Source organism: Pongo pygmaeus, chromosome 2, assembly GCF_028885625.2.
Source record: "Pongo pygmaeus isolate AG05252 chromosome 2, NHGRI_mPonPyg2-v2.0_pri, whole genome shotgun sequence".
Classification (NCBI taxonomy): domain Eukaryota; kingdom Metazoa; phylum Chordata; class Mammalia; order Primates; family Hominidae; genus Pongo; species Pongo pygmaeus.
In genome coordinates, this window is record NC_085930.1 from 2,121,064 (window position 1) to 2,139,863 (window position 18,800).

General features: G+C 32.4%; 1 protein-coding gene across 4 annotated transcripts in view; it reads right to left on the bottom strand.

The window, feature by feature from the left end:
• Window positions 1-18,800, bottom strand: part of EPHA6 (EPH receptor A6) — a 959,072-nt gene that overhangs the window by 894,183 nt on the left and 46,089 nt on the right. For all 4 annotated transcript variants that reach the window (XM_054481297.2, XM_063661446.1, XM_063661447.1 and 1 more), the window contains exon 2: window positions 9,842-9,906. In XM_054481297.2, the coding sequence (XP_054337272.1) occupies window positions 9,842-9,906 (65 nt within the window). The remainder of the gene's footprint in view (window positions 1-9,841; window positions 9,907-18,800) is intronic.

Consider the following 18,800-nt stretch of genomic DNA (forward strand, 5'->3'; position numbering starts at 1 on the left):
TTCCATTCCACCTTTAAACTTCTATTATAGTGAGAGAATAGTGAGAAAATGGATTGTCTAAAATACAAAAATAAGAGCAAATGTATAAACTTTCGACCTGTACTTAAGACCAATGATGAACAAGAACACAGTTCAATTTTCACAACCATTTAGTGTTTTTTCCACAACTGATTCTGCCCAGTTAGTATCAAATTATTCCAGCTCCAATGAGAGTTGCAAAATACAGGCTTTAAACAATATCTTATTTAAAATAATTTGTTACATGTACATCAACTTAGCTATCCAGCCAACTTTTATTGAGCATCCCTCATATAGCACTTACTATGCCATCTACCTGACCCAGAGATACAATATCCAATCCATTACTGCAAGAGTTTACAATATGGTAAAAGATAGACATTTAAGTATTGTGAGATAAATGCTATGATATGCACTGAGTTTCAGGTGGTCCCAGAAAAGGAGTTTCCTAATTCAACCTTTGGCAATATAAGTCTTCCAGAAAAGGCAGAAAATTTCTGTCTTAAGAGACCAATAGGAAAAAGTGAGATAGAGAAAGTGGGGGTTGGAGTGAAGAGAGATAAAAGGGAACATTCCAGATAGACAAAAGCATGGTCCTATATCCACAGACAAGAGAAAGCAAGTCACATGGAAGAAACTACCAAAAAGGTCTTTTTTGAAAAAGCTGGAAAGTGGAGGTGGCTGAAGGTCAGGAAACGTTAAAGATGAAGATCAGAAGACGCAGCTATTGGCCGCAGGTTAAATGGTAGGAAAGGAGAGGAAGAGTTTAGTAGAGTAGGGACATGGACATAAATTGATCTTCAGTTTAGAAAATCAGTTCTGGCAACAGGATGAGGGATGGGTTGGACAGGTCGGAGGAAGGGGCTGGAGAAAGACCCAAAGCAGGTAAACAATCTAGGATGCAACTATGGTAACTTGGAGAGGAAATGATGAAGAGTCAAACAGTCAAACGGATGATGGAGTGATAGATGAAGCTGATGATACAGGCTGATTTGAAAGAGCTTTTGAAGGTTGAATCAATAGGATTTGGTAGTTGCCTGTAGAAAATAAGAGTAAATTTATCACTTAAAATAGAAAATAATTAAATTTATAAAAATGTCTAGGCCAGGCATGGTGGCTCATGGAGGATCACTTGAGCCCAAGAGTTTGAGACAAGTCTGCACAACATAGGAAGACCTCCCCATCTCTACAAAAAAAAAAAAAAAGAAAATCTGTATTTTATTAATAATATCTTAGGGTTTCCTAAGATAATTTAGCATTTGTATGTGCTTGCTCTGGATTTAGATACAGATTATTTTATTTATAAATAAAATAGTTTATAAATATTTTAGTGACTCTAAGTAAAACAATTAGAACTTGCGGATAAAATCAGAATCTTAGTTTATATTTTACAATATAGGAATTTATTTTAAAAGAAATAACCAGAAACTTCTCTTGGAAGTAAAGACTGACGTAAAAGCTTTATAAGTAACAATGCAAAAAATAAAGATAAAATGAATAAAAATAAGAACAAATAAAAGACTGTATTATGTAAGTCAAGAAGATTTGGCTTAATGAAACCCATACCTTTTAAAGATGTGTGTGTGTGTGTGTGTATGTGTGTGTTTGTGTGTATGTGTGTGTGTCTGTAATGTGTATTATATACCTACATATTTTTACAGAAAGACATCATCATGGCTATTCATTAAAGAACAGTGGGGATACTGAAAAATGAATTCCATACATACTTATTTTTCAGCTGCCTAGAGAATACAAGGGTGATTACATATTCAGCAACATCAATAAATACTTCACATCTGATTTATTAAATCATTGTTACCTGCTTTTCTGTTACTTTTCTTCCTCACCATAGAATTTCATCATTCTCCAAAACATGCTCTTTCAACTAGTGAAAAATGAGGCAGTAATCCATTTTCTTTTGCAGAGGTTGCTGTACAGAAAGGAATATTCTGAGATAGTGGAGAAAGAAGTGACACAAATCATAGTTGCTCGAGTATTAAATATTTAAAAATTTATGGACTCTATAATAAATGATGCATATTCCTTCACCTGTTTCTCTGCACTACCTGGATGCAGGGGAGGTCATTTACCCATGCATGAGCTGATAGAAGAAAGCCATCAGCTTTGGATGATTCATGTGCCTGAGTTCTCCTCAAGGAAATTCTACCTTCCACAATCTTTCGTGTTTCCTATTCTGTCTGAAAATGGTGCTGGTGTTTCACTATCATGATGATGATGATGATGATGACGATGCTGATGATGATGATGATGATGCTGATGATGATGATGATGATGATGATGATGCTGATGATGATGATGATGACGATGCTGATGATGATGATGCTGATGATGCTGATGATGATGATGATGATGATGATGATGCTGATGATGACGATGCTGATGATGCTGATGATGATGATGATGATGATGACGATGATGATGATGACGATGCTGATGATGATGATGATGATGATGATGATGATGATGCTGATGATGATGATGATGATGATGATGACGATGCTGATGATGATGATGATTATTATTATTATTAGTGCAATCTGTATTTACAATCTGGCAGCCCAGATAAAAGGAATTTAAGAAAAACTAAGAATTGGACCTGAAGATTCAGCAGAAACTTGGTCATCTCTACAGGTGCTAACTACCTTAATCTTTCCTTTCTTCATGGCTTTTTCTCTGCATCTTCTATGTTCTCCTCCTACTACTGAATGGCTTCCCTTTAGTCACTGGACTTTTTTCCTGCTCTCCTAGAACTGTTACTTGCACATGACTTCAGGTCATCAAGTACCCCTACTCCAACCCTTCTGCATGTATCTTTCAATGTATCTTTATGGCAGATGTTTCTGGCTGCTATTTCTCCTGAACTCTTAACATAGAAATCTTAAATTCCTAAAAGAGGAGTCTGATTGGCTTAGTCATTTATGGAAATCCCCATGAGAGGTGACAGGAACTGGTTAGTCAATGAACTAGTTGTCTTTAGATTATGTGTCCATCTTTGTCTCAATAACATATGGGCAAGGGAGTAGGGCACTGTGTCACTAACTATAACTGGTATCCCTCAGCAAGCCCCTTGCCTGGACAATTTACTTTAGAAGACATTTTGAGAATGGCAAGTACTCATCATTTCAAATATAATTATTTCTATAAGTTTTTTTGGACTGGACTAGCCCATATTTTACACTTAATTAGCCTACAGTCAATAGCAGACATGTAAAAGACACAATTATTGAGGCACAAATAAATGAAAACAATGTCTCTAAAAGAGACACACTAAAGGAATATTTCTTTAGTTCCTTTCTAAGATAATTAAATATAAAAACAATCTAAAACATGCACCAGATATTCTTAGGCTTAACTAAACATTTGTGAATAATTAAGCATCCTTAGTTTGATTATTAAGCTTCAAAGGAGAATTAATCTTTACAGTACTTTTCAATAACTATGTATCCTTTTAAACAAAATTGGTCTTTCTAACAACACTGTAACTAGATTAAGTCTGCACTTGGTCAGCCTTAGAGAGTTCTTTTACCCTTCATTGCAGTCATCACAATGTTGAAAATCAATTTGTGGTTATAGCTACACCATAATGACTAAAGTCTTGGCTTTGGGATTGACATGACCTGTTTTAATACCAGCTTCTTTGGTCATCACAACCATGGGTAGGTTCTGAAACTTTTCTCAGGTCCAGTTTATTCATATATAACATGGTAACAAAAATATTTACTTCACATAAATATTATTGAGATCACGAAAAGTACGTAAAATGCTGAAATGCTTAATTGCAGTTCTTTTACAGACTCATGACACATCAATAATCTGAATATTCAGGGACAGAAATGTACATGGTTATTCTTATGAAGTCAAGACATACAGAATTAAATCTCTAAGAGCGCCTGGGAATTTCATCATCTACAAATATAAAGAAACAACCTTGAAAGAAGCCAGAAGACTCAAACACCTTAAGTATAGAGGAGCAAGGATAAGAATTACATACAATTCATTCCCAGAAACCACGTAAGCAATAACAGTGGAGTGAAATATTTAAAGTATTCAGAGATTTGTTAAAGCCCACCAACCTGGAATTCTGTACTTTGTAAAATTTTCCCTTAAAAGTGAGGAAGATATAAAGACTTTCTTGAACAAAATTCAGAGAATGTCTTGCCAGCAGACCTACCTGGCAAGAACAAGAAATGTTAAAAGACATTCTTTGGAGAGAAGAAAAATGAAATAGGTCAGAAATTTAAATCTACATAAAGCAAGGAAGAGGAGAGGAGACAGCAACTTTGGAAGCCACCCTCCATAAACACAGGAGGCTTCTATCCTACAATGCCATGTGTTCCTTTCTGCTTGTCCCAGGAACCACAAGGAGATCCCCAGGCAATCATAAGCTCACCTGTGCTGACATGTGCTTCAACAGGGACAAGCCCCTGAAAGGAATGGTCTCAAGAAACAAACGCTGGCTTTGCAGATTGTGTTCCTCCAACTGCAAATGATTATAAGAGAAAGTCTGGGTACTTAACATGACCATCTTCAAATATGCTCAGCTATCACATAAGATTTTGTGCAGGAGGCTGTTCATTTACAGGCTGCTCTTTTAAAATATTTGACTCATCAAACCAAAGGAAGAAATGTAAGAATTATGTCTCATGTATCTCTCTCTTCCAAGTGGGTATCCAGGTTTACTTTTCTTTTCTAGAGAAATGCTTTCAAGGAACATAATACATTGGCCTTCAAATTCTATCTCCTGGTTAATTCAATTCAGCATCTTTTAAGAGGCCGTTACCACACTGAAATCTCACATCTAGGGTCAATGAGTCTTTCTATTATTACTGCTCATATTTGCTTTGAGTCTTTCTATTATTACTGCCCATATTTGCTTTGGCAATTCTTGGTTATGAAGCAAACTTAATAAAATATAACATATGTATTGATTATATATCAAACAAACCTGAATATAGTATTCACAGCTAAAGATCATAGCTAGTTCTACATCCTAAGAGGGTTCATATATTTTTGTAATGACTGACCATGTCCACCACCACTTCCAGTACACAAAATAGCACTTTTCACATAATGTGCGGTGAAAGATTAAATAAATGAGTGTACAGGTGTATTTTATTTATATTTAAATGAAAAAAGTACTCATTCTATATTTTTGTCTTATTTGTTAAACAAAGGCACAAAAATATAATTGTGGTTCAGAAGAAAAAAATATTTGATACATGATAAAACATGATTCTGGTAAAAGCAAAGAAACAAACGGTCTATATAGAAGTCTAGATTTTTCATTTCTTTAAAATACTTGGGGTTCCGGCAGTACTCCTAACGATAATATTTATGTAATGTTTATTATGAACCAGACATTGTTTTAACTTCTTTACATATATTACATAATTTCATCCTTCTAATAATCTAACGATATGAGTACTATTATCAAGTCCTTTCCCTTATGTGGATGGCAATTAACACCTCACAGCTATAAAATGTCTTATAAACATGGATATTAAAGAAATGCACACTGATAGAACTGATTAATTAACAAAACCTAATGCATTTCTTCGAAATATGGAACAATATAATTGAAATTAACATGATGGGTGTTTAGAACATTGCCATATATGTTGTGAAGTTTCTAAGAAGAAAAAATATTTAAATATCAGTTTGAAAACAGTAACTATTAACAATCCATATTCACCAACAGAAATTATCACCAAAATTTACATTTTCAGAATTTGAATATGTACATGGTATAGTTTTGGATAATTTCAATTTTAGGATGAATCAAAATGTAATACTGAAATCTTGTACTATGATGAATTACTTCTTACTATATGAAATATATAAATTGCATTATAAAAACAAATGTTTATTGGTAGATACTCCATTCTCTATCATAGTACATCCAATCTTTGATTTTCACCTTTGGAAAAATTGTATTAGGAAATGATGGGCTCTGATTAATGGAATAAAGTATCTTTCTACAGAGGTTAATTGTAATCTATGCTTCTTTTATTATAAAAATAAAAATCATTAGTTGTTAGGTTTACTTACAGCTTTTATTTACACATGAATGACATGTTTTCTTATTTTCCTGTGATGGTTAATTTTATGTATCAACATGACTAGGCTAAAGATAACTGCTGAAACATTATTTCCAGATAACTGCTAAAACATTATTTTCAGGTGTGTGTGTAAGGATGTTTCTGAAAGAGCTTAGTATTTGAATCAACAGATAAATTAAAGAATATCTGCCCTTCCTCACTAATGTAACTTGACCTCATCCAATCCTCTGAAGTGGAGATAGAATGAGAAAGATGTAGAAAGGACAAATTTGCTCCTTCTTCTTAAGCTGGGACATCTGCCTTCTCCTGCCTTTAGAAATCAGAGCCCCTTGTTCTTGGGTCTTCAGACTTGGGAACTGACATCAGTACCCACTCCCTGGGCCTTTGGACTAGGACTAAATTACACCACCAACTTTCCTCGTTCTTCAGTTTGTAGATCACGGGACTTCATGTCCTCCATAATCATGTGAGCCAATTCCCAAAATAAATCTAAATATCTCTCTCATTAGGTAGAAAAATAGATATAGATATGTGTAACAGATACAGATATATCTCCTATTGGTTCTTTTTCTCTAAAGAACCATGACCAATACATGAAGTATTTCAGGGTAAGTTTCCTAATACCAATTCACTATGTCCAACAGATAAGATCACATGTCTTGTACTACATTGCATTGCTGAAGCCCCAGTGATCATCTAAGTCAGAACACCCAAAAATTATCTATAAAATATTATATTCAAAACCAATATTCAGCATTAGAGAAACACAAAGATTTCTAATCTCCAACTGTCATTAAAATAAAATGTGATGTAATATCCAACAGCACTTTTGTTTTCCTAACATCAATTTTTTCTTAATGTTTAATTAACAGGTACTCCACTGTTGAAAATGATATTTGATTTTATATACTATAGTGGCTATATCTAAGTCCAATGCAACTATGTAACAAAGATCTCATCCACCACGTACACATTAAACATAGGTTTTAAAAGTTAACTTACTGATGCAGAGATATGCACTATCTACCTCAACTTAGTGAAATTCTAAGTCTTGCAAAATGTGGTTTAGCCTATGATTACAGGTCCTATTTCTCACTGTATACCTCCACTCCAGCCAAATGATTATTTCCACTGCATCCCTACAGGCCAAATGATTCTCAACATTCCTAAAACCTGATACATACATGAAATAATTCTGTGCCTTTGCTCAAGCCACTCCCTTCGCCTAGAAGTTGCCTTCTCCCTTTTTTTTCAAGGCCAATTCCTTCACCTTTTTTTTTTTTTTTTTTTTGAAAGAGCTGACATGCCACTTCTTATTCCCAATTCTCCCTGACCAGAATTAACCTCTCTTTTTATTATTCTTTCACAAAACATTACTCAGAACAACCTGAAGACACATTCTTTGGCCTAGTGATTCTGTATAATTATCGCTGTGCTTCGATACCTCTTGAGGGTAGAAAAATCTGTCTTAGGCACAATAACAGGGTATTTGGCATAGAGCAGCATATAACAGAAGTTTGTTAAATTGAATTCAGGACAATGCTTAAAAGAAAAAGTATATTTTAAATGTTGACACAAATGAATTGATAAGCAAGTGTTTTAGAAAATTCATAATTCTCTTTTCATTTCTGTAAGCCTAAAACATTATTTGTTCAGACTATTCATCCTTTTTCCATAATTACTAACCAGGGATGCTCGATTTCCTACTGAAATAACTATTTATTGGTCTGTTCACAGGCACACTCTGAATGCCTAATTCTGTAACTATATCAGCATGATATTACTAGTGGAATGATGATTTTAAGTAAAAAGAAAAATCTATGGAATCAATGATTAAATTTCCTATATTTTATGTAGCACATTACACAATTTCAAAAATGTCAATTCTTTATAGGAAGAGTTTTTTTTTCAATTAAAAAGTTATTCCTGAGAAATACATTATTTATAATACCAAATACACTTTACCTCGTATATTGCCAATTATATTGTCTACATGTCTCTTCCACCCATGACATATTTGTAAAATCAACTGAATTAGTGTCTATGTAAAAACGTAATTGTTAAAATGGTCAATCAAATTAGCATGCTTCAGTGAAACTGAGTACCTGAAAAATTTGTATGATTTCAATTAGATATAATTACAATTTTAATGTACGGATATAAATGCTGGTTTACATGTTATAAACTGATTAATGGTTCTGGTGGATTTTAAATACTGTAACCTATATTGATATCTAGATTATTTTCATTCTTGGCATTTTCAGTAGCCTCTTTCCAAAGTTCTTCATCCTTACTGAATAGTTCCTTATTTTAACCTATAAATAGCATTAAGTAAAGCTCCATTAGTACCAGTAACCTATCCTCTTCATTAAAAAAGAAAAAATAAATAAATTGCATATTTTTAAAATCTTATTTATACCATCTATCCATTCTACTGTTCATAAGATTAGACACACATATGTACAGTCTCTCTCACACACACACACACACACACACGAAAGGTATTTTATAAAAGTTTCATTTATGTCTTAAAAGTAATAAACATGACCCACTTAATATACTCCACAATACTAATGTTTATTCATTTTAATAGAAATAAGACAATGAAGATAAAACCATAATCCTAGTTTAAGATATATGCCTCAGAAACAGTTTGATAAGAGCTCTAGTAGAATAAACAAAAATTTCAGAAAAATAAACTCGCAGTATATAAAACTTACAAATTTAAAGAAGCAAATGGGCTGTTAAAGAGAGGAAGATTTAACTCTTCATAGGATATTTTAGTTGAAAATACACACTTAGTGAATAACTGTTGTTGTAAAATGTCAAATTCAAGCAGCAATATGTGAAAGATTCTAAAAGAATAAAACATATTTAGATCAATTTCTCATTTGAGATTTAAATTTGAAGATAGAAGAAGCAATGTGAAAATGTCAACTAAGAATGTGATTAATAAGAAAATTACTATTTCTAAGGAAAAAAAAGGAAAGCTAACCCAAGTGTATCTGAAAACACGTAACTGCCTCTATTATTCAATATTTTGATTAACTAGACAAAAATCAAAGCAAAATGATTTACAAACCACCCTTTTATTTTAGCTTAGTGTGAAAATGAGAAGTAGACATACATTTTAATATGAAAATGATGCAAAATACATAAAAATATATAAAAAGTCAAGTACAACCATAGCTAAAATGTTGGTCCATGAAAAACTATATTTTGCAAATTACACATCCTTAACAAGCCTTTAAATACAACTATTTCAGTTAACAAAAACCTAATCACCTTGTATATTTTCACCAAGTTCAAAAATGCATAATATTTTAGTAGACTTATATTCTGTATTAAAAACCTAATTGTTAATATTTGCACAATCCATTTATACTACAGTAAAGTTTATTTATGTACAAATACTCATTGAGGGTATCAAATTTAACATAAATATAACATATATAAACTTACACATAGAAATTTATATTTAAGGAAAATATTTATATGGGAGATATTCTAATGTCACTATGTATAAACACAGTATTAAAGAATAATTACTAATTTAGGAGAAAGGATCTTTACATATTATTCCCACTGATTACCAGTTCTAATAGTATTTTAACCTTTTCTATGGGATGTAAGTTATATGTCAAAATTCATAACAAGTAGGGCCCAAAATTCACTGTTCCATCAACTATTAGATCTTAAAAATCTAACAAAGATGGTGATTTTTCAAAGATATTTAAACTTACCCCATTTAATGGATATGTTTTCCATCCTAGCTCTCCCAGCACAGTTGTTGTATCAAGCAACACAACTGGAATTAAATAGAAAATAAAAATTCCATGAATTTCTCAACTAATGCAAAAATATATTAAATTATTAAAGTTATTTAAATCATTAATGTCAATTACACTTATTATTCACTGAATTAAGTTTAATGAGTTATCTTACTTCAGAAATTTACATATTAAATATTAATATAAAACAGTATTAAGTAATGATAAAATGCATAAAGTATTTAGAAATTAAAGTATGTATATTTTCGTTAAACAATGCTAAATGAAATTATTAAACAGAATTAATTCATTTTTAATAGATGTTTAAAACTGATAAAATAACTACCTTTGCTTTTCCCCCACTTTCATTTACAGTATTTTTAGACCACATTCAGGAAGAAAATCCTGTATTAAAGCAGATTTCTTTATTCTTTTTGTGTTATTAAATGTCCTTATATATAATCTGCCAAGTATTAAAAAAACTCATTTCAAAAAATCTTACAATCTTTAAAGCATTGACTACATTATTATTATATACACTAGGTAGTTTACTTATGGCTAAAGGATGCGAAACCAAACGTAAAAACCATCCATTTCTTTTCCTGACCAAAAGTAATTCATAATCTGGTCAAAAAAGCTGACATGTAAACACATAATAACATTTTCTGTTAAATTATAAAAGTGAAGATTATATTAACATCCCAGCAATTAAGTTAAGTTAAAGTTGGGTTGGCAGTTCTGGGAGAACTTCGCAAAGGGGATCCAATTTCAACTGGTCTAGGATGAGGGGGTTTCAATCAGATATGATAAGATTTTTTTTTATTTTAGAATACTTTCAATAAACTAACTGAAATATGACTAAATCAGTTCTCAGTTGTAGGGGTGGAGACTACTTGGGGAAAGTTAGATAATAGAAACGATTGGGAAAGACAGATGGAGATCAACTAAGGAGGGTTTTTGTAGTGTTTCTGGCAGGTAAATGTGGAGAGCTCATGATTCAGCAGATATTTATTTTTACCTACTACCTCCTAGGCCTCCAGATGTCAGTAAGCCATGAACCTCATTCTGAGAAACAATGCTTTGGTACCACATCATTAATTTTGGTTTTTCATCTTGTTAAGGAAGTGGGAGTTCTTTTTCCTTTTTTTTTGGTTTGTTTTTTAGAGACAGGTCTTGCTCTGTTGCCCAGGATGGAGTTCACTGGCACGATCATACTCACTGAAGCTTTGAACTCCTAGACTCAAGGTGATCCTCCTGCCTCAGCCTTCTGAGTAGCTGGGACTACAGGCACGCACCACTGTGCCCAGCTAATTTTTTCATTTGTTGTAGAGACAAGGTCTTACTATGCTATGCAGACGGGTCTCGAACTCCTGGCCTCAAGTGATCCTCCCAGCTTGACCTCCCAAAGTGCTGGGATTACAGGCGTGAGCCAAGGCACCTGGCTGGGGGTTTCTCATCTATAATTTTTTAAAATGCAATTGTGAGTATGTTATTTGGCACCTGCTGTTTGGTGTCTAAAGCTTCCGAGGTTTTACTTAGGCGAACCACTGTGATAAATTTTATTGATACATTTTTCAAACATGAAAGTATCCTTAAATTCCTGGGTTAAACTCTACTTACTCATTGCAGAATATTCCTTTAGTATTATTAAAATCTATTCACTAAACATACATTTGTAAAACTAAGCCATAATTTTTAATTAATTTTTATTGTGAAAAATTTTCAAATACTTTTTGAAGTAGAAAAAAATAGTACAATGAACCCTCACATACTCATTACTCAGGTTCAATAATTACCAATTAATGTCCAATCTTGTTTCTTCTATACATTTTTACCTACTTCCCCACTACAAGATTTATTTGAAGTAAATTTCAGGAATCTTATCATTTCACCTGTATAAAAATTCAACATGTATTTCTAAAATACTCTTTTAATATACCTAGAATATCTTAATTCATTAATACAAAAAGTAATTCCTTAATGCAATGAAATATCCAGACAGTGTTCAATATTCTTTATTGTCTCATTTGAAAAGAAGCTGAGATTCAAATAAGTGCTAATAAGTTAGCTGGCATTCCTAAAGGTTTTTTTTTTAAATCTATAAATTTCCCCATTTCTTATCGGTTAGATTTATTAAAATTTGTTTGACTCACAACAAATCCACCCTCTTTAAATGTACATTTTTGTAAATCATGACAAACTCCTACATCCATGGAACCATGGCTACAATCAAGCTAGAGAATATGTCCATTACCCTTCCAAAATTTCTTGTGGCCCTTTATAAGAAATCCCTTTCCTACCCCATCCTCTGGCAACCACTAATCTGATTTCTTTCCCTGTAGCTTTGCCTTTTCCAGAGTGTCAAATAAATGAAATCATATAGCATGTAGCCTTTTGAGCCTGGTTTCTTCACTTCGCATAGGCATTTGAGATCCATCTATGTCACTGCATGTTTCAACTGTTCCTTTTTGTTGCTGAAACCTATTCCACTGTATGGAATTCCCTAGTTGATGGATATCTGAGCTATTTCCAGTTAAGAACATTATATATAGGCCACTCTAAGCTTTCCTATACAGATTTTTTATATGAACCTATGCTTTTATTTCTCCAGGGTTAATAACTAGGAGTAAGATTAGTGGGTTATACAGAAAATGTTTGTTTCTTAAATAAACTATCCATCTGGATTCCAAAACTGACTGCTGTGAATTTTAGATTCTCAATAGGGAAATATATGGTTTTCCCATTCCTGTACATACCAGGACTTGGTTTTGTCCAGTTTTTTAAAGTCATTCTATCAGGTGTGCAACAGTATCTCATTATTGTTTTAATACGTACTTCACTTAATGGAGAGAAACATCAGTATTTCTTATGGTGATTTTTAAATGTTCATAAGTTTTATTCTAATTTTCTCATCAAAGATTTCTGCAGAAAATTCACTGGTACTACCTACAAATCACAACATTCAAATCAAGGCTTTCATTAGAGCTAAGTGTCTGAAATCTCTAATGCGTATTGAAATCTATCAACAGCTATTTCCTTTTTATAAGTTTTATATAGGAATTATGACCAAAAGTTAATTCATTAATTCATTTAATTATTATTGTTTCTAAAACATATTAAGCCTGCTTTGTTCTCAGTATTCATAATTGTAAACTGTGAAGTATATTCACTTCAAAACAAATAAAAAAGGAAAATATGTATGCACCTATTATAGTGCAAATGCTTAGAAAACATTTTTTGTTGTTTCTTAGTATCTTCCAGAAACAAGATTTACCTAACTGCTTTATTTCATTAAATTGCAGTCATACCTCTTAAAAATTCTTAAAAGTAATAAGATTCCAAATTTGCATTTCAGACAGGTGAATTATACTTCAATATTAAAATAAAATTTAGAATTTTAGAGATATGTAGTAAATATTTTAATTTTATCATTTGTTTCACATACAAAACCCCCACAAATTCAGGTTTTTCAGGCACACTAATTACGTTGAAGCCAGCAAGGTGAGAGCTCCTCCTGCTGGCTCCAAACAAAAGTTATCTAGTCCCTACCGGAGAGCAAAAACACTGTAAACTCAGTAGGAAAAAAAAAAAATTACATCAGCATTAACATCAGTAAAAAAGCCAATACTTTTCCATTTTTAATATAATAGCAATGTTTAAATAGGAATATTAACACCTATTATTTATGTAAAGAGTACAAATGAAAATACAATTATTCATAGCATAAATTGAGAAATTGAATAAAACAAAAAAAATAGCCTGGGGGCATCAAAATAAAGTTCTAAAAATGCACTTTTGTTTTGTAAGCAACATAATGCATAGAATGTGTCTATAACTGCCTACAATTTTCCTATTAACTTTTAGAAAAAAATTTCCAGCATATTATATTTCTTTCTGAACATGTCTTTTTATTAGAGTTGCCTTTATTCATGCTTTTGGAAATTAAAAGAAAATTTCATTGTGTTTTAAAAGACAATATCAAATGATAAACACAAATCTAATAGTACTGGATTAAATGTGAAAGTTATGATTACCTAAGAATAAAAAGCTAAATATTAACATCTTGCCTTTAAATATTTTATCAAGTCTTTATCTACATCATTTTAGTAAATCTAAAAGGTATTAGTTTAAAAACAATTAGCATATTGATTTATAGTATATAATAGAAGATCATCTTTATTCAAATAGCACAGTAAGAAAAGGATGAGATTTTATTCATATATCACTTTGAAAAATTACACAAGGAAGAGATAAATCAAGCCACTAAGAAAGTAGCTATTCTTTTAGGATAATTTTGTTGTATAAATTTAAGTCAATGTCATGTAAATTGAGTCTAAAGATTTATCAATATGTTTTAAAGTTCAGACAATCAAAAATACATGTTTGAGAACTTTCTCTAACAAACCTTATGAAAAAAAATAAGGGGTTTCTTCCTAGAATCATTCAATTTAGAAACTTTAAGGCCCAGCTTAAGGTTCTAAGTTACTAAGTAAAGTTACTAAGTCACTCAGTAACAACACATCAGTAGAGGTTTATGATGGTTCTATGTTCCACTAACTGTAACACTCTACTACCTCCAATAGCTCTAAAAAAACACCAATAAACAAAGACAATACTTCTAACATCATGACCAGATACAATCAGAGAATACTTCAAATTATAGGTATATAAACAAACATGCACCTTTATACATTACATTTTAGAAGCAGTCCATTTGAATATAAAACTGTTTAAATGCTTTAAATTGACATTTAGATTATCAAATTAATCGAGTTTTAACATCACTGTATATTTCTGAAAGGTAAGAACCAAAAATTTTTACTTTCAGATATATATAATATGGGTATCTACCCTCACATAGAGTTGCAACCATATTTAATTCTGAAAAAAATCTAACATAGATTGCTTTAAATCAACACTGAATTATGTTGACTCCTGGTATGGTCCTCTCTGTACTGGGAATATTTTAAGGTAAAATCTTCTAAAGAGGATCATACTTTCTTAAAAACAACAAAGCTACTTTTATCTAGAACCCGAGATCAATTATTTGTTCAGTAGGTGTACTTATAGCATTTTGTTTTGTTGTGGTGGTTATTCTTATTTTTTGTTGTTTTTGCTTGTTTCCTTGTTTTTAACATAGAGGGTGTTCATTATTTTAATTTTATCTATCCCTTCAGTTACATCTGAGATTGGAAATTCTATTTGTAAGTATAAGGTAATATGAACATAGTGATGTTAGCTTTTTCTAATTAGAGAATAAAATCAAGTCTAGAACTTTTGAAATTACACCTTTCAGTTTTCCAATCTGCTAGAGTATCTTTTTCAGAAAACATTCAAATATCTCTGTCCCTTCTTAAAAATAGATGATTCCCTTAGTTACTAAAATAAGCTATAAAAATCAAACATTACTTTTCTTCACTGTTATCTTAAATAGAAAAAAAAAAGGGCAAAACACTCAAGCTATATAATTTTCTATCTAACTAAACTACTTTCAGGATAAATCAAGTGAAGCAGTTTGCTATTACTTAGAAAGCAAGTTATACTGCAGAGCAAGAACTATCACTGAAAACCTTATCCAAATAATGAACGGTTAATAGTTGATTAAAATATTACTAGAAATGTTCATCTTGACTTTCATACCTTCTTATTTCACTTATTCCAAGAACCTTCAGATCCTTATCCTGACTGACAGAGCTATATTTGCTTCAGCCTTATAATCATTCCGAAAACCTGCTATTACCAGCACTTACCACAGAGACCAAAGGATAACTTGGGTGTGGATGTGATCTATCACAAGGTCACCAACCTACAAGTTCCCTCCTGGGCTCCTGAGCAAGGTCACTGAGATTTATTAATGAGTTACCTCAAAAGATGTGCTTTCCTATAAAATTGTTCTGTTATCTCTGTGGTTAAAAATGAGTAAAGGAAAATTTGGCATGTCCCTAAATAGCAATTAGATGCTTCCTCTATTTTGACATCTTCAGCACTTTGTAAGTAAACTCAGTTGAGACCTATATTATTTACATTTGTCTCAATTACTCAGGGATTAAATAGGTAGAAAAGACTATTTGGCTATAGCCTTAGATTTTCTAATCTTAAATGTTGTGAGTCTCTCATCTCTCACAAAGAAGTGCCCCATTTAGCTCAAACCATTGAACATGTTCCCCATTGCTTACACAGCATCAAACATGTGTCTTGCCTTTCTAGTTCTAACCTTTCTTACGTTCCCACTAGTCTTTTATGGGCTTTGGACATTTTCCAATTTTTTGAAGAATATTATGAAATTTACGGTCTGAAATACACTTAAATCATTGGTTTAACGGTCCTGATAAAAGAGATTATAACTACTTACTTGAAAGTTATATCTACAATATAATGGCCATCTCAATGCAAAACCATTTCCATATAATGGAAGAAAGGTCTAAAAGAAACTACTGAAACCCTTACTTTAAAAAAAATAACAGTGGCTTTATATTGAAAATGAAAAAAATAACTTTGAATCTATGAAAAAAATTATGAGAATGAAAGTTTAGTCTTTTTTCTTGAAGATGGAAAAATTTTTCTTCCTGCAGTTTTGTTTGTTCCCTCCATTACATTTACATGGACATAATGAAAATAGATGTTAACTTCCCTAACTAGGACCTAAGCAGTCAAGAAATGTTACCTGATTTTACATTATACATTTTGATGTTATTTCAACAAACATTTCTTGAGTCTCTGTTATATTTAAGACTCTATATATTGGACACTATAGGATATAGAAAGTCTGTAAGTTACAATACCTACCTTCAAGGTATACCAGTTTTCTACTTTAACTTTCACTACTAGGATTTTTGTGTCAACTCACATGCCATAGTTTATTCAAACACATATATAGCAGAACAGATTAAAATTCCCTCATTTAGAAGGTGCAGACAAAAAATGACTGCAGCTATTTAGTAGACTGTGTAGAATTGAATTGCTCTTCTAAAAGGGCAGACATCCCATATCACATCTTCAAAATCACCATCAAAATTGTCAGTAATTGTACCACTTATCGCACTTTTCATAGATATGCCAAGGACTAAATGCATCCCAGTAGACAACAGAAAGGGAAATAATTTCCTACATGTAGGATACTCTCCAAAACAATCCCAAATACAGGAAATGTCTGCTAAATTTGTCCAAAGAGATACTGTTTTACATAGAATGGGAGATGTTTTAAAAATGAATTAAACAAGCCTAGGCAACATACCAAGACCCTATCTCTATAAATTAAAAATTAAAAAATTAAAATTAGCCAGGTGTGGTTGTGTGTGCCTGTAATCTCAGTTACTCAGGAGGCTGAGATGAGAGTATCGCTTGAGCCCAGGAGTTCTAGGCTGCAGCAAGCCATGATTGCACCACTACACTCCAGTCTGAGTGACAGAACAAGACCCTGTCTCAAAAAAAAAAAAAAAAAAGAATTAAGCATTATCAGAGGTAAACACGTTTGTAATCTAACCTTTAGTCATCAGAAATAAGAAATTATTAAATAAAAATTTTAATTGTGCTGCCATAATTTTGAAACAAATACATATTAAACAACTTAAAATTAAAGAATTCTTTTGTCCATTGACATTATAGCCAAATCAAGACAGCACAATTATAACTATTACTTTAACATGTGTGTGAGTGTGTGTGTTGGGGGTGTGTTTGTGGGTGTGTATCTGTTGAAGAAAATGAATGAATGAATGAGGTAATCGAAAGGGATCATGGGCAGGAAATGCATGTCTTAGAAAAGAACATTCTTAACCAACTACTGGAAAAGCAGTATAGTGTAAGCAGGAAGGCAGGTGCTGGATAAAATTTAAATGGCTACTGTACTTGGTTTGTGATGGAAAAAGTCAAGGCCTATTTACATATGATCTTCTGAGATGCAGTTAAGAGGCAAAGTGGTCTCTAGAAAAAATAAAATCAAAGTGGACATTTGTTTTGAGCACAGAATGGGTTGTGAGAAAACACACATTTGTATCTTCTGGAGTCGTCTTCTCTGCTCCAGCTTGGCCCCAACCCCTGAAGCACTGACTGCCCTCAGACTGCTCACTCTCAGTCCAAACCCTGGACATCTATCCCCATCTCTGACTGTGTACAGTGTTCAAATTATCCCCCCTACTATCTGATAACCAACACCAATCATACGAAGAAAACAATTTAACTAAAATAGCATACAAATATGCTTATGAGTAATCATTTCTTCTCCCCCCTTTTGCATTATTTATTTACCCAAGTTAAATTTGAATTGATTATAGCGCCTTTCAGGTAACACTGACTCGGGACTTTTTCATGGCATACCTAAAATCACGATACACAAGCAATTTTTCACAGAAATATATTGAAAGAGACTTCCTAAATCTCCAACTTCTATCATGTCCCAAGAAACTTCCCACTGTTTAGATTACATCTTTTCCTATCTACTTCCTGAGTTCTATACTTTGCTTTAATACTGTATGCTTGGTCAAGTCATATTTCTTATTCTACTAATTGTTGGGTGTTGCTCTACCCTAAACCATGTAATTCTCTAAGCGTAGTATCAACCCTAACTCAGCTCTCAATAGACTCTGATCTTCTTAGCCACTCTACTAGGGTAGCATGGCTACCCTCTATATGACAAGAAGAGTAACACAAAAAAAGTTTGCTTGCTGTATCATGGGTCATGATTGCCTTTTCTTCAACTTTTGAGTCTCTCTTGCTAATTAATCCACTTGACGAGTATTCAAGAGAGATCTAAGAACAATGGTGTTTTTTTCCTTAGATTCCCCCACCCTCTTCCTCCAGCTGATTCCTGAAATATTATCTATACTCTAGTTCCTTTAGACGCTAAAAAGGCAGAGCTGAACTGCCAATATTCTTCAAGCAGCCAACTAAATTCTATTCATGAACATTCAGATTTCACAGTCACCTGCTCACAAAA